At 37.5% G+C, this 24115-nt stretch overlaps 1 protein-coding gene across 12 annotated transcripts in view; it reads right to left on the reverse strand.

Moving 5' to 3' along the window:
* The window catches only part of AEBP2 (AE binding protein 2), a 205157-nt gene that overhangs the window by 115504 nt on the left and 65538 nt on the right, over positions 1-24115 (reverse strand). Inside the window, exons 9-12 of one of the 12 annotated variants that reach the window (XR_012017641.1) lie at positions 20036-20126; positions 8704-8787; positions 8530-8603; positions 1374-2186 (exon numbers count right to left, since the gene is read on the reverse strand). The exons of 3 other annotated variants lie outside the window; for them this stretch is intronic. Coding sequence is in view for 7 of the 9 variants with exons in the window: in XM_072798778.1 (XP_072654879.1) it covers positions 2105-2186 (82 nt within the window). In the remaining 2 variants the exon portion in view is untranslated. Of the gene's footprint in view, positions 1-1373; positions 2187-7546; positions 7741-8529; positions 8604-8703; positions 8788-13318; positions 13365-14674; positions 15901-17406; positions 20127-22154; positions 23782-24115 lie in introns of those variants that run through there. 8 more of the 12 variants (XR_012017642.1, XM_072798778.1, XM_072798781.1 and 5 more) reach the window with 8 other exon arrangements.

The raw sequence follows: 24115 nt of genomic DNA on the forward strand, positions 1-24115 counted from the left end.
TCTCTATTAATTTGAAATGTCACTTTTCTTATATAATACTTTCTATATGATAAAAGTGGCACTTCAATGAAGAATTTAAGTTTATAATTTAAATAGTACTGGTTAACTGTCAAAAGCAGGGGACAAGAGATGGACCCCAGCTTCAAAATATATATTTTAAAAATATCAATTGCATTACAGAGTGAAAAAAAATTTTTTAGACTTTATTTATTTATTTATTTGTGTATTTTAGAGCACACCAGCAGGAGGAAAAGCAGATGGGGAGGAAGAGGGAGACAGAATCTGAAGCAGAGTCCACACTGAGCACAGAACCCATCTCGAGGCTCAATGCCAAAACCAAGAATCAGACGCTTACCTGACTGAGCTACCAGGTGCCTCCAGAGTCAAAAATTTTAAAGCCATTTCTTCAACAAAAAATAAGGGGAGGAAGGAAACAGAAGATATGGAGGGCAAATCTACAGATTAAAAGAAACTTTAATTTGTAACAAACAAAAGCAATGTATGGATCTTACTAGATTCCTAATTTCAAACTTTTGAAAATAATTATAATTAGGAAAATGACACTGAATGATGGATATTAGGATTCTTTACCTAAATTCTTTACTTGTGATAATGGTCTTGTGGTTATGTGTTAAAAAAATGAAACCCTTATGGGCAGCCCAGGTGGCTCAGCGGTTTAGCACCACCTTCAGCCCAGGGCCTGATCCTGGAGACCGGGGATGGAGTCCCACATTGGGCTCCCTGTGTGAAGCCTGCTTCTCCCTCTGCCTGTGTCTCTGCCTCTCTCTCTCTCTCTCTCTCTCTCTCTCTCTGGGTCTCTCCTGAATAAATAAAATCTTAAAAAAAAAAAAAAAGAAACCCTTATCTTTTAGAGATACATCCCTAAATATCAACAGATTAAATGATATTCAGATTCTGAAATTTGCTTCAAAATGTCCCAAGAAAAAAAAACAAAAAACAAAACAAAACAAAAAAAAATGTCCCAAGAGGGTCTGGAAGCAGACATTCATAGAATAAGATTGGCCACATATTGATATATACTAAAGCTGAGTGATGGGTACCACAGATTCACTATGCTTCTCTCCGTACTCTTAAATATGCTTGAAATCTTACATAATTTTTTTTCAAAATGAAACCAAGAAATAACCTGTAGTAAACTTACTGATATCGGATGGGAAAGCACTTTCTACATATTAACAAGAAAAGACCCATGATGAAAAAGATTGAGATATGATTTAAAATCTGCATAAAAATAACAGAAGTTAGATAAACATTTCCTGCAGCATACAAGAGAAAAGGATGAATATTCTTACATAGATGAATAATAAAATAAGAATTACAACTGGTCAATAAGCACAATAATATACCCAAGCTTTTTTTTTTTTTTTTTTTTTTTTATTTATTTATGATAGTCACAGAGAGAGAGAGAGGCAGAGACACAGGCAGAGGGAGAAGCAGGCTCCATGCACCGGGAGCCCGACGTGGGATTCGATCCCGGGTCTCCAGGATCGCGCCCTGGGCCAAAGGCAGGCGCCAAACCGCTGCGCCACCCAGGGATCCCTATACCCAAGCTTTATTGAAGTAAAATAAATATAAATTAAAGCAATGAGCTGCCCTTTATACTTATTTTTTTTATTTTAATGACAATATTCAGGATGGGAAGGGTATTTAAAAAACAATGCTACATACCATTTCTAGAATGCAAATAACAAAAAACACTAAAACTAAAATATGTTATCTACTCTTTGAGAAAATAATTCCCATTATAAGAATTTAATTTAGGGAAGTAACCAAATACATACTCAAAGTTTTCAGTTCAAAGATGTTTCATGGAAGTAGTATTTATACTGGTGAGACACTGAAACTAAAATAACAACAGGGACCTGCACACACTAACAATGGAGTATCACATCAATACTAAGAGCTCATTGATGTGAAGGTGCTCAACATATCCACGATCCTTTATTAACCTAATGTGGAAAAATAAAATCTGTGTAGATACATCTAAACATCCTCATAAATTGATATCTAACATATTAACAAAACATGATTAGGGGGTGCCTGGGTGGCTCAGTCGGTTAAGCATCTGACTCTTGATTTCAGCTCAGGTCATGATCTCAGGGTCCTTAGATAGAGCCCCATGTTGCACTCTATGCGGAGCATGGAGCTTGCTTAAGATTCTCTCCCTAAAAAAAATAATTAATTAATTAATTAATTAATTAATTTAAAAGATTCTCTCCCTATCTCTCTGTCCCTCCCTCTTTTTTAAATTTAATTTTTTAGACATGATTATATTATAAATTTTTGCTTATTTTTGTCTGTATTTCCTAAATTCTCTACATTGAATATATTACTTCCATATTTAGAAATTTTCAAGAAAATTACTTCATACTTTGGAAAATGTACTTGATTGGCTAGGAATTATTCTAGTTTTTTGTTCTTTTACCAAGGGGCTCAAATAAAAAGAAATATAGGGCAGCCCCAGTGGCTCAGTGGTTTGGCGCCACCTTCAGCCCAGGGTATGATCCTGGAGACTGGGGATCGAGTCCCACGTCGGGCTCCCTGCATGAAGCCTGCTTCTCCCTTTGCCTATGTCTCTGCCTCTCTCTCTCTCTCATGATGAATAAATAAAAAAAAAAAGAAAGAAAGAAATATAAATGAACACTACTGAAAATGAAGTCACCATTTTTTCTTGTTATTTTAAGTAAAAATTTAACTATTTGGAGTGTTACCATTTTTCTGAAATGTGGGCCTGTTTTCTCCCCTCAAAGTATAATCTACACAACTTAATTTCAGATTTGATATTTATTTCCTCTTTATGAATTAGATAATCCTATAAACCAAGAAGGAAATCCTTCACACATGATATACTGTCTCCTATTGGGTCAATCAGCCTGGCTGGGTCATGTCCCTGAAACGATCATTGATTAAGGACCAAAACCTTCCTCTTCAATACTCTGTACATATGAGGCTGCAAATAACTTAAGAGGTCTCCACCAAATTCCCAAATCTTATCCTAAGTTTTCTTCTTACTTTCCTCTGCCTTACCTGGGTGAAAAACACAAGCTATCCTAATTTCTCCCCTTAATCATGGCCAACAGAACATTTCTCAGCTAGTTGTACGGCACCTAGCAAAAATTAGTTTAGGTGTTTCTCATTAGATAAAAAAAGGAAATCTACAAACACAAAATTGAAGCAGTTTGCACAAACTGTGGCTGTTTATGGAAGTTGTTTAAGCCAAGGAGGCAAGTAAGATTTGTCAAAAATAATAGCCTTCCAAAGCCAGCTGTACTCCAGTGCTTTCTCACAGTTGAATTGTCTCCATTCTTGATCACTAATGCCCTTAACGGGTTCTTAGATTTGTAAATTTTAAAAGAACTCTAGAGATAAAGTCTAACATTATCACAGCACCATCATTCGCTTAACAAATACTTCTGAGCATTTGCTATGGGCCACACACTATCAGGAGAAAGAGTACTTGTAGATAAAGGATTTTTTTTCTTGCTGCCCCTTCTAAATATTCTATAAACTCAATATACCTCTGTATATACTCTAGGCCTTGACCTAATCTTGAATTGATTTTTTATAGAAATAAATAGATACCACTACATTTTTAATGAAAAGTGAGCATCATGATTTAGAGGATACTCCTGGGAGATCTCTGGGTGGCTCAGCGGTTTAGCGCCTGCCTTTGGCCCAGGGCGCGATCCTAGAGTCCCAGGATCGAGTCCCGCGTTGGGCTCCCTGCATGGAGCCTGCTTCTCCCTCTGCCTGGGTCTCTGCCTCTCTCTCCCCCTATGTCTATCATGAATAAATAAATAAATAATCTTAAAAAAAATAGAGGATACTCCTTTACACATTACCTTTTAGGAACTACTGAAAAAAAAACAAGAAATACCTATGTCAGACTATGAAATTCTTCAAAGAGGAAAGATCAAATTGCAAACCTTACCAGAAATGAATTCATTTTCCTGCCTCCTTCTGACCCAGCTGAGTTTTAAATAAGCCTGATAATATCTTACTTTAAATAGACTTCAGCTGGGGCACCTGGGTGGCTCAGTTAAGCATCCGACTTGATTTCAGCTCAGACCATGATCACAGGGTTATGAGATGGAGTCCTCCCTCAGGCTCAGTGCTGAGCATGGAGTCTGCTTAAGATTTTCTTTCCCTCTGCCCCTCCTGTCCTGCTCACACTCTCTCTCTTTCTCAGAAAAGAAAAGAAAAGAAAAAGATTATATATATATATATATATATATATATATATATATATATATATACTTTAGTTATAACACACATTAGTTGTTCAGTATTACAGATTACAAAATTATTTTTCTTAAAGATTTTATTTATTTATTCATGATAGACACAGAGAGAGAGAGGCAGACACACAGGCAGAGGGAGAAGCAGGCTCCATGCAGGGAGCCTGATGTGGGACTCGACCCCAGGGCCCCGGGATCACTCCTTGAGCTGAAGGCAGACACTTAACCAATGAGCCACTCAGGTGCCCCAGATTACAAAATTCTTATTAACAGAAAGAAAGACTCCCACCACATGCACGCATGTGCTTTCTCTCTCTCTCTCTAAAATATATAAATCTTTTAAAAAATTATAATGCCTCATACTTTAAGCAAAATATGCAGAATAACAACCACTATTTTCAATTTTCATCATGAATTTAAATAAAGGGCAAAAAATTGCTTCTTAAAAAGTTGATTTGAGGAAGTCTTCTATACTCCTTCAATAACAATTTATTAAACATCTTTTAAAATATATATTATGCTAGAAACTGAAAAAGACATAAATATAACACAAGTCAGCAATAATAACATTAGCATATTAGCATATTTATGACTTTGGCCTTCTGACTTTGTTGACAATTTTATGACTGTGTCACTGAAGAATGTTCTGGATCAATGTATTCATTAAACTCCCACATGAAGAGGGCCACCTGGATGGCTCAGTGGTTGAGCATCTGCCTTCTGCCCAGAGTGTAATCCTGGAAGTCCCAGGATCAAGTCCTGCATTGGGCTCCCTGCTTAGAGTCTGCTTCTCCCTCTGCCTGTCTCTGCCTCTCTCTCTGTGTCTCTCATGAATAAATAAATAAAATCTTATTTAAAAAAAGAAAAAGAACCTCAGGCATAAAGTGAGTAATGCTCAAAGACAATCACTGCACCAGAAGGAAACTTCCATTCTTTCCCTTCCTAGCCCCTTATGTACTATTGTGCTAGTCACTGACCCATCAGTACAAACAGAAGGAGACAGACACCAGAGGGGTAAACTGATGGCGCTAAGTCACAAAGCTGACAGGAATTAGCAGTTACAACTATCTTCTGGCTCACTCCCCATCATTCACATTCACTGAAGGGTCTGCACTTGCCTCAAAACGTAGTCTTGGTCTGCACTGCTACTCTTCATGATCATTCTGATTCCAAAGTGCAGGTAAGGGATTAGTGATTAGTGGCACACTCTAGCCTCTCAGTTACCCAACTTTCTCACATCCAGGGATCACATCTTCACTCTCACCTCAATCACCCACTCTCAGAGTGATTGGTTGGATATTTAATGTAGCAATTGATGGATCGGGAGCAAGGTCTTAATTTCAAGCATCCCTCTGACGAAACTCCTGCCTTTCCAGTTCATTTCCACTAGAGGCAATGAGTCCAATAGTTCTTCAACCTCACCAAAACCTATGATCTCTGGACTTTTCACTCCCTACTCAAATTGGATTCCATAGACTACATATTTTCCTAGGAATCTCTTCCTCCATCCTACCTGCCTAATAAAATCCAAGTTCAAGTTAAAACCAACCCTCCACTAATTCCATACCTGTACCCACATAGCTCTCCATGGCTGGAAAATGTACACAATAATGGGATCTGCTCTCACTTCAAAGTTAGGATGACAAACCCCATGTTATTTCAGTGCTATCTAGCATTTCTATTACATTTCCTTATTTCATTCACTCTTCCAGATAATTTTCAGACCTTGACTTCTCTTCCTGAAAGAGAGAAGAATGGAAAACATCCAACTGTCTACTCACTACTGGCACTTGGATGTCTAACAAAGTTAACCAAACTCAATTTCTCCACCGAAACTCATTCTTGTTAAGTCTTCCCCAACCGTTTACTCAGTTGCTCAAATAGCCTTAGAGTCACCCCTACACACACACACACACACACACACACTCTCTCTCTCTCTCTTTCTCTCTCTCTCTCTCTCTCTTCATCTCATGCCCATTCTTGTCAACCTCTGTTGAAGCCATCATTTCTTTCCTCAACTCATACAAAACCCCCAGTAGCTCTCCCTGCTTCCACTCTTGTGTGAATAATACACTTTGAGGACACCTGGGTGGCTCAGCGGTTTAGCACCTACCTTCAACCCAGGACGTGATCCTGGAGTTCTGGGATCGAGTCCCACATCGGGCTCCCTGCATGGAGCCTGCTTCTCCCTCTGCCTATGTCTCTGCCTCTCTACCTCTCTCTGTGTTTCTCATAAATAAATAAATAAAAATCTTTAAACACACACACACACACACACTTTGTTTCCCATGAAGCAACCAGTAATCCTTTTAAGGTTAAGTCCTATCACTTTATTCGCCTGCTCAACACCCTCCAGTGACTCTGGTCATATTGAGAATAAAACTCACAGCACTCTCTAATGGCTTATGAGGCCCTAAATTAACAGTTAGCAAACTAGGGCCAATGTGAAAAATCTGGCCGATGGCATGTTTTTGTTAAAAAAAGGCTTTTCTGGAATACACCCAGGCCCATTTGTGTATGTAACACTTTTGGCTGCTTTTCTGCTACAAGGTCAAATATTAGCAGCTATGACAGAGACCTGAAAGCACCCAAATATCTTTAAGAAAAAAGTCTGATGTGCCTCTGGTCTCCCCTCATTCGTTATGTTCCTGCCACACTGGCCGGCTCTCCCCACACAGCTGGCCAAGCCCACTCTCACTACAGCCCTAGGTACATACAGCCTCTGCCCAGAACATGCTTCTCCCACATGTGCCATGTTAGGCCTCTCTGCTCAAACATCACTGCTGTAAAGAGAACTCCCCTGACAGTGCTAATGAAAACAGCACCCTACCTTTCTAGCTCCTCCTTCAGCTTTACTTCTCTTCATAGCCCTCATCATTGGCCTCATATATGTTATTGTCTTATACCTTACTTCCCCATACAATATTAAGTTCCACGAGGGCAGATTTTCTGTTCTATTCATTCCGGTATCCCCAGAACACTGCACATAGTAGGAATTCAGTAAGTACTGAACAACTGGATTTTCTTGATCCTCATTTGATCCTTCCTTTTTGCTCATTTGATTCTCTTTTCTTTGAGTTCCTCTACTTTGACTAGATTGTAGAAGAAAAAGAAAACTCATTAAAAAAAATCATAAAATCATAAAAATGAGACTACTGTACTTTAATTTTGCCCAAGAATGCTTAATGTAAAACGATATAAATTACATAACACACAAACTGAAAATATATCCCTGACCCTTCTATATACTTAACTCTCTTGTACGGTAATGATGCCAAAGCAATGGATAAATCGATAGCAGATTACTATTTATTTCTAACTGTTTGAACTTCCGGTTTCTATTCTGGCATGTAAGGAGTTTGGAAGTCATCACTCTGTCCTAACAAGTAAAAAAGCTGAATTGTAAATCAACAACTCTTCTTAGATCCATCAGAGAAGTGAGATCACAGAAGCCACTGCTCCCAAAAATGTAGAGAAAGACCTGTAGACAGAGAGAATCACAACTTAAGTGGAACAGAAACCTCCAAGGGAACCAGTACTGGGGTAGAAAAATCTAAACCGTAATTGGCAAATTGCTAAGGCTCAGCGTGGACAAGTCTGAGAGATAAAAACTCCAAGGGGACCCAGTCTTAGGGAAGCCCCTCCCACAGTTTTCTAAGTTTTACCTCCAGGAGTTCTAACAGATTCTCAGAGTGAAAACAGAGAAAAGTCCTCTCCTGCTGTTGGCAGGAGGAGGGGGAAAGTAGACATTTTGAAATATACCCAAAGCATTTTTCAATTCTTCTTTTATTTATTTTTTTTAAAGATTTTTATTTATTTATTCATGAGAGACAGAGAGAGAGGCAGAGACAGAGGCAGAGGAAGAAGCAGGCTCCATGCAGGGAGCCCGATGCGGGACTTGATCCATCTCCAGGATCAGGCTGTGGGCTGAAGGCAGCGCTAAACCACTGAACCACCTGGGCTGTCCTCAATTCTTCTTTTAAAAGAAAAATATTAAAAAAAAAAAAAGAAAAAAAAATTTTTTTATTTGAGAAAGAGAGACAGCAGAGCAGTGAGGAGGGATAGAGGGAGAAGCAGACCCCCTGTGGAGCAGGGAGCCCAAAATAGAGCACAATCCTAGGCCCTAAGATCGTAACCTGAGCCAAAGGCAGACACTTTACCGACTGAACCACTCAGGCACCCCAGCAGTGTTCAATTCTTAACAAGACCTGTCCTCAAGGGAAATTATTTTACCAGAGCCGAAACGTACAAAGTTTTACAAGAACCTAACTGATCTGGGAGACATCTTCCAGGTGGGATAAGGTCAATACCCAACTCCAGCCTCCTCCAGCCTTCCTGCCCCACCTGAGGAAGGAGAAACACGAAGTACTTGTGAAGGTCATAGCCTAGGGCACATGTCACCTAAGCGATTGGTCTATAACACACTTCCCCCTTCCCTGCATACCTCACTACCATGTTGCTGATGCCTATTCACCACAGTTCTTTGTACCAGGCACATCATGTCCAGCTTTCAACAATTACATGGACACTAAAAGGCAAAAAGCACATCTTAAAGAGACAGAACAAGCATCAGAACCAGACTCATCAGATACAGAAAGCATGTTGGAATTATTTGATTGGGAAATCTAAAAAAGTAATACATATTAATATGCTAATGAAAAAAGTAGACAACATTCAAGAAGACATGGGTAAAGTAGGAGGAGATGGAAATTAACAGAATCAAGAAGAAATGCTAGAAATCAAAAACACTATAAAAGAAATGCTGAGAGACTTTGATGGGCTCATTAGCAGACTGGACACAGTTGAGGAAAGCATCTGTGAGCCTGGGGATATGTCAATAGAAATTTCCAAAAGTGAAATGTAAAGGAAAAAAGAAAAGAAAAAGGGAATAGAATTTCCAAGGACTGTGAGACAACTACAAAGGCATAGTATACATGTAATGGGAATATAAGAAGAGAGAGAAAAAAACAGAAGAAATATGTGAGGCAATGGAGACTGAGAATTTCCTAACATTAATGTCAGACAGCAAAGCACAGATACAGGCAACTCAAAGGACAAGTAGGATAAATGCCCAAAAAATTTATAACCAGGCATATCATATTCAAACTGTGGAAAATCAAAGATAAAGGAATGTTCTGGAGAGAAGCCCCGTACAAAAGAATACCTTCACTATAGAGGAGCAGGATAAGAGTAACATTAGACATTTCCTCAGAAGCCACACAATTAAGGAAAGTAGAATGAAATATTTAAAGTGTTGAGAGAAAAAAATAATATTAAAAGTATTGGGAGGAAAAAAAAAAGCTAGAATTCTATATAATCTCAAACTATCCTTCAAAAGTGAAGGAGACAAATACCAGATGATTTCACTTGAGATGTGAAATCTAAAAAACAAAATAAATGAACAAAATAGAAACAGACTCCTAGATACAGAGAACAATCTGGTTGCCAGAAGGGAAGGTGGGGTGGGATGGGCAAAATAGAGGGCAAAATAGATTAAGAAGTACAAACTTCTAGTTATAAAGTAAGTAAGTGACAGGGGTGCAATGTCCAGCAAAGAGAATGCAATTTAACAATATGGTAACAATTTTGTGTGGTGACATACAGTGGCTAGATTTACCATGGTGATCACTTCATAATGTATACATATATGTTGAAGCACTGTGTCATATACCTGATACTAATATAATATTATATGTCAACTACACTTCAATTTAAAAAAAAAAAAAAAAAACAGGGGCCCCTGAGTGGCTCAGTGGTTGAGCATCTTGCCTTTGGCTCAGGTCATGATCCCGGGGTCCTGGGATCAAGTCCTACATCAGGTTCCACACTGGAAGCCTGCTTCGCCCTCTGCCTATCTCTCTGCCTCTCTCTCTGTGTCTCTCATGAATAAATAAAATCCTTTAAAAAAATAAAGTTGAAATGCCTTCTTTTTTTTTTTTAATTTATTTATGATAGTCATACAGAGAGAGAGAGAGAGAGAGAGGCAGAGACATAGGCAGAGGGAGAAGCAGGCTCCATGCACCAGGAGCCTGACGTGGGATTCGATCCCGGGTCTCCAGGATCGCGCCCTGGGCCAAAGGCAGGCGCCAAACTGCTGCGCCACCCAGGGATCCCTGAAATGCCTTCTCAGGCAAACAAAACTTGAGGGAATTTGTGGGCAGTAATGTGCTTTGCAAGAAATATTAAAAATTATTCAAGGGGCACCTGGCTGGCTCAGGTGATTGAGTGTGTGACTCTTGATCTTGGGGTTGTGAGTTTGAGCTGCACAGTGGGTGCAGAGCTTAACGTAAAAATAAATAACATATTAGGAAAAAAAGTTCTTCAGATAAAAAGAAATGATATAGATCAGAAACTCAGATCTGCATAAAGGAAGAACATTAGAGAAGTAATAAGTGAAGAAAAAAATACTTCCACTTTTTTTTAACCATTTTTAGCTTGTTATATATCATGAATTAAAGGTAACTTCAAAAAAATGTTTTTAAGTAATTTCAATCCTTAGGCGATCAGAGTTGCATTAGTAAGTGGAAATAGTTTAGAAGCAGACAAGAAGACGAGGAAAACTTGGTTAAGATTTCCTTGACGCCAATTTTTTTTTCTGAGATGCTTATTTAAGGCTTTAATAGAGCTTTGACAAATACACTCAAATAATTAACCACTTATCAAAAAGGCTTAGTAATGGGGCACCTGGGTGGCTCAGTCAGTTAAGCGCCCAACTCTTGATTTCAGCTCCGGTCATGATCTCAGGGTCATGAGACTGCATGTCAGGCTCCATGCTGAGCATGGAACCTGCTTAAGAGTCTCTCTCTCGAGACATCTGGGTGGCTCAATGGTTGAGCATCTGCCTTTGGCTCAGGGTGTGATCCCGGACTCCTGGGATTGAGTCCCACATCGGGCTCCCTGCATGGAGCCTGCTTTTCCCTCTGCCTGTGTCTCTGCCTCTCTCTGTGTGTGTCTCTCATGAATAAATAAATACAATCTTTAAAAAAAAAAAAAAAAAAAGAGATAGGGCAGCACCTGGGTGGCTCAGTCAGTTAGGCAGTTGACCCTTGACTCTTGATTTTGGCTCAGGTCATGATCTCTTGGTTTCAAAATGGAGCCCCAAGTCAGGCTCAGAGCTGGGCTTGGAGCCTGCATAAGATTCTCTCTCCCTCTCCTCCCACCCCTCCTCCCCCCACCCGCCACCTCCCCCACAGCTCACACACAAGCACACCAACTCTCTCTCTCTAAAAATAAATAAATAGATAGTAAGTAAAACATTAGAACTAAAAGGGTAAAGAACAAATGATTAGTTTTTTATTTTCTCCAAGGGATGGATGAAATGATCCTAGAAGTGCATTTTAAAAGTGCTTCAAGGGGATCCCTGGGTGGTGCAGTGGTTTAGCGCCTGCCTTTGGCCCAGGGCGGGATCCTGGAGACCCGGGATCTAATCCCACGTTGGGCTCCCGGTGCATGGAGCCTGCTTCTCCCTCTGCCTGTGTCTCTGCCTCTCTCTCTCTCTCTCTGTGTGACTATCATAAATAAATTAAAAAAAAAAATTAAAAGTACTTCAACCTCCAATCTCATAATATGGCATCTAGGTTGACTCACTGGCCCATATTCCCAGTCCCAGGAAATGCCTACTACACATATCTTTGTTGCTATGATTCACTTCTGTATTTTCCTTTTCCCATTTTTTTTCCTAGCAAAGATGGTAAAATTTGAACTGATATTAACTAAATTTGCTTTGAATTTCTGACTCATGTTCAAATTTCCTTATAAACTATAAATATCAACTACCTTCTCTGTACTAAATATTGTCCTCTATTTTAGGAAATATTCTCTATGTTGCTAAATTCCTAAGTGATTTGCACAATGTCAAAAATAAGTCATAATGCTGAAGGCAAGAAACAATTTTTGGCTCTGTCCCATGGTAATGAGGCTATATTTTTCCCTATTTGGAAATACAACTAGGTAGGACTTGTCTGCCTATGGACATACCATAAGGAAAAGACCACTTAAAAAAATGTAATTTGTTTTAGAGAGAGAGAGTATGCACAGGGATGGAGATGAGCACAGGAGAGAGAGAGAGAGAATCTCAAGCAGACTCCCCACTGAGCATGAAGCCCAATAAGGGGCTCAATCTCACAATCTGAGATCACAACTTGAGCCTAAGTCAAGAGTCGGACATTCAACCAACTGAGCCACCCTGCCTTCCCCAAGGCAAGGCCACTTTTAAGTGCTTTAAGGACATTTTTGATGTTTTACCTCTCACATAGATAAAATGAGCAATGTACTGTACTGTATCACTATATTATTTTTTACATCCCATTTTAAAATGATAAATGACCAGCTTTTCATGTGTCTGTTGGTCGTGTGTGTGTGTGTGTGTGTTTGGAAAATTTTCAAATTTTTGAATTTGAAATGGAGTGTTATAATCAGGTCATCACAGAGCTAAAAAGAATACTTGTTCTAGCCCCTTACCTCACTCCAAAACAAGTCTGAATTTATTTGATTACAACCTGATATTAACTTTCCTGGTAATGAATTCTATTATTTTCAAATGTTGGAAAATTAATTTTCAGTAAAATTTAAACATCTCTGAAAATTATTTACTCCTTTTCTCATTTTCCACTCTGGAAAAGAAGGCAGAGCAGCAGCCTTTGGACTAGTCTTCCCATCGCCACTCCACCAGGCCCAGCCTCTCATCGACTACTAAGCATGGTGGCCAAAACAAATCTTAGGTTGTCTTCCTACAACCTTAAATTGTTCCCATCAATCTTTCACATAAAGCCCAAACTGTGACACATGGAGATAAGGTCCTCACCAGGAGATCCTCCCTACCTCTGCAGACTTCCACCCCCGACTCTCGACTCCAGGCCGTTCCTTGCTGTGGCACATGCAGATCCTCCGCTGTTACACCACTCCATCTCCCCCTCCATTCTCCAACAGTAAGTCAGTCATAATTTTTAAAAGGTAACTCTGAATGCTCCTCTGAGGGGAGCCAGCTCTGATGCTCCAGGACTGGCCAAATGCTGTCTGTGCTTCCACAACACTCCAGGCATAGCTCCAACACGGCACTTCATACCATACAGACATTAGGTTACTGCCATCTTCCTACTCTCAAGTCTTCAAAATATAAACAGAAAATATTAACTTTTGTTCAAAGTAGTATGTGTTGGATACTATTTACACAATTATACTAAACTCTTTATCCCCTTTGAACATGTCATTTCCTCTGGCAAATTTCAAATTTTTCTAAGTCCAGTTTGAAAGTCATTTCCTCTGGGATAGCGTTCACAAATTTTTCAAGAAATTTCTCCAAATATTTACTATCTATGGGATCTTGGAAACCTCTTTTAACCTCTCTGCACCTGTTTCCTCCACCATAAAATGGAGTAATACCAACTTTACAGAGTTATTGTAAGGATTAAAGGAGTTAGGGCAGCCCGGGTGGCTCAGCGGTTTAGCGCCGCCTTCAGCCCAGGGCCTGATCCTGGAGACCTGGGATCGAGTCCCACGTCAGGCTCCCTGCATGGAGCCTGCTTCTCTGCTGTGTCTCTGCTGTGCTCTCATTAATAAAATAAAAAAAATTTTAAAAAAGGATTAAAGGAGTTAATGTATCTGAAGAACTCAGTACAGAGTCTGGGACTTGGTGTTTGAGAAATGTTCACTATTCCTATTACTCCAAGTGGTAGTGTTAATGCCTACTTAACCCATATTATTAAGTAAAAGATTTGAGATGATTTGCTTAACTGCAAATGATATAAGGGGTTAATATCCAAAATATATAAAAATCTCATACAACTAAAAAAATAATAATCCAATTTAAAAATGGCAGATGGGAGCACCTGGGTGGCTCAGTTGGTTAAGCATCTGCCTTCAGCTCAGGTCATTATCCCTGGTCCCTGGATTGAGCACTGCACTGGGCTCCCTGTTCAGCAGGGAGTCAGTCTACTTCTTCCTCTCCCTCTGCCCCTCTCCCTACTCGTGCTCTCACTTGCTCACTCTCTCAAATAGATAAGATCTTTAAATATATATATATATATATATATATATATATATATATATATATATAATGAATGGCAGAGGACCTGAATAGAAGTTTTTCCAAAGACACACACACATGACCAACAGACATATGAAAAGCTGCTAATTTATCACTAATCATCAGGGAAATGCACATCAAAACCGTCATGCGGTATACCACCTCTCATCAGTTGCAATACCTACTATCAAAAAAATAGTAACAAGTTTGGTGAAGATTTGGAGAAAAGGGAACCTTTGTGCATTGTTGGTGGGAATGCAAACTGGTGCAGCTACTGTGGAAAACAGTATGGAGGTTCCTCAAAAAATTAAAAATAGAAATACCATATGACCCAGTAATTCCATTGCTAGGTATTTAAACCAAGGAAAACAAAACCACTAACTCAAAAAGATATATGCATCTCTATGTTTATTGTTTATTTACAATAGCCAAGATATAGAAACAACTATATCAAGTGTCCATCAGTAGAAAAATGAAGCAGGGGTGTGTATGGGCACATATCTTTAGTATATATATACTTATACGTAAAAATACGGAATATTACTCAGCCATTCATGTTGTTGGGCCAAGGGACTTTATTACACTAAGTGAAATAAGTTAGAGAAAGACAAAAGTCACAGGGATGAAAAAGTACAACATAGAGAATATAGCATTACATAATGTACAGAATTGCTGAACCATTATGTTGTGTACCTAAAACTAGTGTAACATTGTATGTCAACTAAAAATTGAAATTTTTTGAAAAATCTCTGGCTGAAATGCAAAATAAAAAATAAAACATCCCGGAGCACATCTGTGGCTCTATCAGTTGAGCGTCCAACTATTGACTTCAGTTCAGGTCGTGATTTTGGGGTGGTGGGATCAAGCCCGGAAGTCTAGCTCCACACTCAATGGGAGTCTGCTTCTCTCCCCCCTCTAAAATAAACAGATAAATCTTTAGAAAAATAAAAATAAAATAGGGGCGCCTGGGCAGCTCAGTGAGCTTAGTGTCTGCCTTCGGCTCAGGTTGTGATCCTGGAGTCCTGGAATCCAAGCCCTGATTCGGGCTCAGGGGGGCGTCTGCTTCTCCTTCTCCCTCTGCCTGTCCCCCCCAACTTGTGCTCACACTCTCTCTAAATAAATAAGTAAAATCATAAAAAAAATAAAGGAGCACCTGGGTGGCTCAGTGTTTGAGCCTCTGCCTTTGGCTCAGGTCATGATCCCGGAGTCCTGGGATTGAGTCCCACATTGGGCTCCCTGCAGGAAGTCTTCTCCCTCTGCCTGTGTCTGTGTGTCTCTCATGTATAAATAAATAAAACATTTAAAAATAAAATGAACCATTCCCATGTTGGTTTTTTTAAAAAAGGACTCATTTGTTTGGTACATAGGATGTAAAAGATAAGCAAGCAATTGTTTTACTATACCTAAATTTCTTACCACAAGCAACTTGAGCCATTGATCATTCTTTTCCCACCATTTGGCAGCTGAAAAGCGTTATCAAATAGTATGTTTCTACTAGGTCTTAGGTTGAGTCACTGTAGCCTGATGCTTGCTCAGAAGTGTCCAGGGTCCTGCTCTTGCTCAAGCCCAGACTCTCAAGGAATTGATAAACTCTTTATTGGATGTGTGTTACTTCACCTAGATTTCAAAGAAAGTATGTAAATTGCATTCACTGGTCTTCTACCTTAAATCATTTCCACTATAAATTCCTCTAACTCGGGGCACCTGGGTGGCTCAGTTGGTAAAGCGTCCGACTGACTCTTGGTTTCAGCTCAGGTCATGATCTCAGGGTCCTGAGATAGAGCCCTGTGTCAGGCTCATCACTCAGTATGGAGTCTGCTTGTCCCTCTCCCTCTACTCCAACCCCTGCATGCTCTCTCTCTCATAAATAAGATCTTTTCCAAAAAATAGCAAAATAATAAATTCCTCTAACTCCTAACACCTCTGCTTTGGATATCTAATAAGCACCCCAATATAAGCCATTCAAAGCTTAACTCAACTCTCCCCACACCCTGTTCATATTGCAGTCTTTCCCATGGCTACTGAGATTGGTAGTTCTATCCGACCAGTATTTCACACCAAAAAAACTTGGGAGTCATTCTTAACTACATCTGAACTCTCAGGAAATCTACCTTCAAATGAATTTCCAAGTTCTGACTTCTTACTACCATGCATTCTGGTTGCAGATTGTATATATGGTCTTTATTTTAAATGCTCTTCCAGCCTCTGCCTTTGCTCCCTTTTAGTCAGTTCTTCAGTCATTAGAATGACCCTTTAAAAACAATTCAGAACATAACTTTTCTCTGCTTTAATCACTCCAATGGCTTCCCATGTCCTCAAAGATAAAATTACTTTTACATGTTTTGTTAAATGCAGCAACACCAATACCTGGAATCATGCTAGGACAATGTAAGAAACTAACGTCTATGGAAATAAGTGATCTTGACTCAAGGGTTTTCATATTTGCGGTTCTCTGCCAGGAGTCCTCATCTCTCTGATACCTGTGTGACTTCCCACTCAGCTCCCTCCAGGCTTTGTCACCTATCGATAAGATCTTATGAACTACTCTACTTAAATTGCATCACAAATTCTCTATCCCTCCCTCCATTTTATTTCCCTTCACAGAACTCACAACTTCACCCTCTCTGTATTTACTCATTTAAATATTGCCTGTCATCTCCCATTCATACTTTTAAGTTCCATGAGATCAAGAATATTTTGTATATTGCTGAATCCCTAGGATCCAGGGCAGTGCCTTGCACTTTGCAGATGCTCTACGATTCTGCATTCCATTAATATTTTATTAAAATTGAAAGCTAACAGTTAACTTCAGGACATCCTAAGTACAACAAATTTCTTTGCTAGAAATACTTCCTCTAACATCTCCAGTATAATTACCTAAAAGACTTCCATCTTAAGTCACATAACTACCTTAAAAACTGACAATAAACTGATTAAAGATAACAGATTTTTTAAAACTGCCTTAAAAATATCTCTACACCGCCTAATCACATCCCAGAAGTCTTTTGTATTTAGTAAATCTGAAGTAATGATCAGAAATAATCATCCGATGTCAGAAGAGTTCATATAATTTTGTGCCCCCACTTACCTACTTACAATACAAATAGAAAAGAGAAAGAAATGTTATCAGTAGAGGCAGAAAATGTGTATATATTATTTATTGTTCCATTTCAAAACCATTATGCCGAGTGAAAGCCAAACACAGTAGAGTACATTCTGTATGATTCTATTTATTTAAATTTTAGAAAATGCAAACCAATCTACATTAAGAAATTATAGCTCAGTGGGTGCCTGGGCTGGGCTGTCGACAAGGACATACTACAGACAAGAATTATGGGCGGCAATGGAGATGTTCTGTGTCTTAATTGTTGTTGATTTCATGGTGATGTACATCTGTCAAAACTCACCTAATTGTACAATTAAAATTAGGGGCGCCTGGCTGGCTCAGTGGATTAAACGTCTGCCTTTGACTCAGGTCATGATCCTGGGCTCCTGGCAGAGTGTCTGCTTCTCCCTCTCCCTGCCTGCTCCTCCCCCTGCTTGTGCTCTCAAATATGAATGAATGAATGAATGAATGAATGATTAGGAATATAAAATACTTAATATGACGAAAATGAAAATATTATTTTTGTGAATACACATACTGGAGAGCTCTTTATTCCCCAAGAATAATCAGAAAGACGAAGGAACGTACACGGAGATTTCTTTCAATGACAAGAAAAGATCCTATCTATAGTGGCTTTAAAGGGATATGTAGATATATGGGTGTCTAGGTGGGTTAGTTGGTTAAGCCTCGGACTCTTATTTCAGCTCAAGGTCATGATCTCAGGGTCCTAGGATCTCAAGCCCCATGCCAGGCATCATGCTCAGCAGGGAGTCCACTTGTATCCCTCTCTCTTTGCCCCTCCTGCCACTCGTTTGCCCGCTCTAAAATAAAATCTTTATATAAAAAAAGTTTTATTTATTTATTCATGAGACACACAGAGAGAGGCAGAGACACAGGCAGAGGGAGAAGTAGGCTCCCTGCAGGGAGCCCAATGTGGGACTCATCCCAGATCCCGGGATCACGCCCTGAGCTGAAGTCAGACGCTCAACTGCTGGGCCATCCAGGTGTCCCTAAAACAAAATCTTTAAAAGGGGGGTGGGGGGGGATAAGAAGATAGAATGATTAAGACTCTACTTTCAAACCATGCTCATCAAAACAAGGACTATACAAATCCTATCAAGTAATAGCAGCATGCCATTTACAAACAATAAAACAGGCACAAGTTCAACAGGTTCAATTTCCCCAAAACCACAAAATCAGTTTTCAGTTGAAAGAAGAATCAAACCCAGGCAATTCTTTTTTTTTTTTTTTTCCAGGCAATTCTTTTAACTCACTTTTCCATCTTTGACTAAAATGTAAAGGTTGATAATATCTAAGTATTGGAATTAGTGCAGGGAAAAAAGCATTCACATCCAATTGATGGGAGTTTATGTTGGTAGCACCTTTTCAGGAAAACATTTTGCAATACCAAAACTTTAAAACAGATACAACTCACAAGGTCAGCTGACAGTCCCTCCCAGGAGGCTACAGTATAGAAATCTTCCCAACAAGTTTTTTTTTTTTTTAAAGATTTCATTTATTTATCCATGAGACACGGGGGGAGGGGGGCAGAGACACAGGCAGAGGGAGAAGCAGGCTCCATGCAGGGAGCCTGATGTGGGACTTGATCCTGGGTCTCCAGGATCACACCCTGGGCGGAAGGCAGGAGCCAAACTGCTGAGCCATCCAGGGATCCTATTATGAGGTTTTTAAAAGTTAATCAAGTATTAAGATAATCAATTAGGCTCTAATTTATGAAATTCAACAAGATACAACCTAGGAATCTTCTGACCTACTCCTCTGCAATGCTAGATGATGTTTATACTAAACTATCTACACTGGGCCCAGCTATCAAGAGTAACTGCTCATGTTTTATGATTATTCCCTTGCTTCATACTCTCCAAAAAAATTTTGTTTTTCTAAAAGGTAAAGGCCCAAAATGTAATAATCTTATGCAAGACCTATTAGGAATATATGAATTCCTGAAATGGTTTTAATAGGAACATATAAATCCTTGTCAGTTTCTTAATAAATTCATAAGATTTGTAACACATAGGTTTTTCTCTAGCAGAGGCATATAAATATTGAAAAGGAAAATAGATCCTTTGGGGGACAATGCCCTGGGACCTTGACAAAATACTTAAGAAATCAAATACTGGGTAACTCCTTCAAAATAGTGTTACTATTTAAAAATGTTACTCATATCATAAATACGATTGAGGTCTCAAAAAAAAAAAAAAAAGTAGTCCTACCAAAAACTAAATTGAGCCTCTTTTTAATAAAATTCAATAAACCAGAAATGGTTACAACTGAATATGTAAAAATATAACATCAATAATCCCTTACAATGAAAACATTTAGACAAACTATAGTTCCTTTTGTAGGTTCATAAAATAAAGGCAAACATTATCACAGTGTGGTGTAAAGCAAAGTTGCTTCAACCCTACTAGTATTTTATGGACATGACTCTCCAAAATATATTCCTGTAACAAGTACTCACCTATAATGGTCTTTCAACAAATAGACTATTTTGCAGACTATTTTGTGCCACATGTCATGCTAGGGATTTGGCTATAGCAGAAACGCTGAAAACAACTTTACAGTGGTATTACAATGTACATTTATTTCCTCTCTCACATTGTTTGGTATGGTGAAAATAATACTGACCTAGAAAAAAATGTGGGTTGCAATTCCTGCTGTAGCCACTTACAACTCCTTTTTAATTTTCAGAGTAAGAGAACCATAATACCATGCAAATCTGATTAAGAAAATAAATTGGACTAATGTAAATATTTAAAATTTTTTTAATTAAAAATACAGCATTTCATTACATTTTTAAGGCTCTGAGGCTCATAAGCATTAGAAATTACAAAATACTCTAGCCTAAAAAGAACTCTGTAGACCCTTATTTAGTAAAGCTGTTGGGATGCCTGGTTGGCTCTGTCAGTTAAGCATCCAACTCTTGGTTTCAGCTCAGGTCGTGATCAGAGTCATGAGATCAAGCCCCATAGAGCCTATTTCAGACTCTCTCTTCCGCCTCCTACCCCTACCCTCCTCAAATAAATAAGTAAATCTTAAAAATAATAATTAATGACAATAAACCTATAGTGCTGGAATTATAAAATCCTCCACCAGGTCACAAATTCTTTAAGAATTAAAAAGAGAAAAATATGTATGGAATTTTCTAACAGATTTTATACTTTTAAGAAATAGTCTTTACATTTTGTACAAGAGTATCTTTTTCATTTTCAAAACATACTGTTAGCTCTCCCAAAAAATTGAAAACATTCAGGGTGCCTGGCTAGCTCAGTTAGTGGAGCATGAAACCCTTGATCACACGACTGTGAGTTCAAGCTCCACATTGGGTATAGAGATTACTTAAAAAATATGTTTTTCAAACTGAGAATCTGCCATAACTAGGAATTTGTGTTTGCTTTTTAAAGAATAATGTGAAGGTATTAAATACTTTAAAAAATTAAGTATATAGGAAGTCCCCACTATTTTACAGACTTCAACCACATTTACCCATTTTAAATTTTATCTGAATATCTATTTCTGTTACTCATATATTATTAAAACAAGAATTCACATAGCAAACAATAAAAAATGTTTTAAATAATTATGGCAAATTCTATCCTTTTAAAAGGACTTGTATATTTAAAACATTTTATTAAGGTGTGAAAGGGAAAAAAGTTTTACAGGCAAAAATTTACTGACATGATTATCAATGCTTTTAATCAGAGTAAAACAAATCTTAAAATATGCTTTAAGAGTTACTGTTCCTCTTAATTTCTTTTCATCTGAAATTCAGAAGTAATGTGTGTTCACTTTAGGGAAGATTTAGATAGGAAAAAATTTATTAGAAAAATAAACAACTTTAAGTTTTACAGTATTTTCCACTTCCAAAATTCTTTTATATAGAGCAGATGTGCCTTATGGTTTAAACATAATCTTATTTACAAAATCCCATTTAGTCCTAAGGATACATAAACACAAATGGTGAAATGTTGGTAACTATTAAGTAGTTCAATGTAAAAAAATTTTTCAAACCACCATTTGTTGCAGATACCTAATATGACAATATGTACTGAAAAGTATAAATGATTTTCACTGAAATTTACTGTACTGGCTTATTGTCAAAATTCAACACTATCAGATTAAAATGTACATTAAAATTTGTGTAACCTAGGTTTATTTTTCCAAAACTTTTATCAACTATATTAGGAACTGGCAAATTTTCTTCCTTAAAAGGTCAGAGAGTAAATATTTTAAGTTTGCAGGCCTTAAGATCTTACTACACAACCATGCCACTACAGGGAGAAAAGCAGTCCCAGACAACACATACATGAATGGATACTCCTGTGGGCTGCAGTTTGCCTGCTGTTGAACTATGCCATGGATGCTGAACGAGAGACTGATAAAATTCAGGTGCCATATTACAAATAAGCCATATACGGAGGTTAGGAGGAACAGTATAAATGGTAAACATCACTATATGAACTATTTTTAGTTAGAATTTTCACACTTATTTCCCAAATTTAATTGCATGTGTATACATGTATATATACAAGTTATAAAACTATTTCATCTCAATTCCATATACTTTTTGGTGTGTTAATATAATATCAGACCAAAGTCAGATAAGCAGCAAAGTACCACAAGTGACTGAGCACTCAGAAGCTAGTTAATCAATAACCATGAAGTTTGGTTTTGACATCTAAATATTTCCAAACAATAAAAACACTAATTTATTTGCTGTGCCCTTAAAGAAAATATGAGATGTATATTTCAGAAGTCGTTTTAAAATTTAATTGAATTGTTACAATTTTGAAGCTAAATGTGATTTGCTTTGTTTTATTAGAAAAAATACTCAGGCAAGGTCTACAATCATCGGTCAATTAAGAATGACTTACAAGAACATGAGGCAATAAAATAAAAAATACAGGTACAAACTATATATCTGAAACACTTCTATTTGGCAATTTTATAACAAATCAAAATTTTAAAAGAACAAAGGAGATCGCAGATTACTTCGTAGATACAGAATAAAGCAATTGATGAAGTGCTTAAGCAAAAGAAAACAAAAAAAAAGTAAAACACACTGCTTTTCTTTTCTTTTTAAAAATAAAATCACATTTGCTACAGATCAAATGGATAATACCCTTATTAAACAACCATTCCAGAATGTCTTATAGTAGCAGTGCTTTTATTTGCACTTCATTTAATTTTATATGACTCATTTCATGTATATAGCTCTTTACCCCACTGTTAACGAATAAAGTCTCCCATAATTTTTATTATTTTTAAAATTTTTTAAAGTAAATGAGAAATGATTTATGTATCATGGAACCTTTCCCATTTTGGAACCAAAGGCTTAATTCTATATTTTTGTCTATTCTTTTCTTTAAAAAATTTAGTGTAAAAACTGCTGGTTTTTATATCACTGTAGTAAAGTGAAAACTCCTCAATCAGGAGTATTTTCTGCAGTTTGACTGCATATAACCACATATACTTTACAATATGTCCTTCCAACAGTAAGGAAATAATTGATTTCACGGTCACTGTCAGAAATGAGTGCCATAATTCTATTATGGGTATAGGTCCTCCCTCAAAGACTTTCTGGAAGGATGTTCAATGTGTTTTGTTCTTATAGATATTAACAGTAGTACATAGTCCCTTAAGTCTGCAAAGACATTTATTGTTAAAGAAGGTGCTTTATTAACAATTCCTCTGGCAGCACTAGTGAATTACAATATCCTTCAATATTATTTCTACCCATAATATATACATTTAACTTTCATGCCTCTAGAAAAACATCTACAGTACATTTCATAATATAAAAATATATTACAAATCTGCTGAATTATTTACAAGCAATGTTCTATTATCTCTATGCAACATTTGTTTAATACAATACTAACAAGTTACACATATTTCCATTTCTGTAAGTTAAAAAAAATCCATATGGCTTCTTGCTTACCAAGCAAGAAAGTGATTTATTTTCCTTTTCAAAACCAACTTTGGTGCATAAAGGATTCAGTTTGAAGATATTAAAAAAAAAAAAAAGTACAATTTTTCTTACGTTAAGAAAAAACAACTCAGAAACCAAATGCTTTCCTCAGGAAAAAAAAAAATTAGAGGCTTATATAGGTTAAAATGAAAATATGAGGATTATTCAAATAATTTGAAATAGAGGTTTTTCAAAAACCGTTAACAGATTAGTTATATAGGTAAATATTAACATACTGTACTCCATGAGAAAACCCTAGTCCTGAAAAGGGAGCCACCAGACATACTGCAACACTCTTTAACAGAAATTTTCAGCCCTAATTCGATAGACGAATTTTTAGTTGATTGCAAATGTCGTTCACTGTTTGCTTAAATACAAATTGAACACTTTTCTTATCAGAGTTCTGCAAAAGAACACAAATGGCAACCAATCACATCTATTTATCATAATTGAAAGGTAAATTATCTCTTGATAATTTTCATTGTCTAAATATTTCCTAATATGACTTCAAATCAATAGACACTGTCAAGACAAATATCCTTACAGTGCTTTAGGTATTTTTAAGGGCACATGTTGTAATTGTTTTCTTTCCAATATAAACTACTATAATCACTAAAGGGGGAAAAAAAGCAGCTTAAAGCAGCAAGCATGCAAAGCCTTTAAGAAGCTGTTTCACTAAGTTGCCAGAAGAGTGTTTGCTCAGTCTCCCACAGTACCATTCCATGAAAATGTGGATA

The sequence above is a fragment of the Canis lupus genome, chromosome 25 (genome assembly GCF_048164855.1).
Source record: "Canis lupus baileyi chromosome 25, mCanLup2.hap1, whole genome shotgun sequence".
Taxonomy (NCBI): Eukaryota; Metazoa; Chordata; class Mammalia; order Carnivora; family Canidae; genus Canis; species Canis lupus.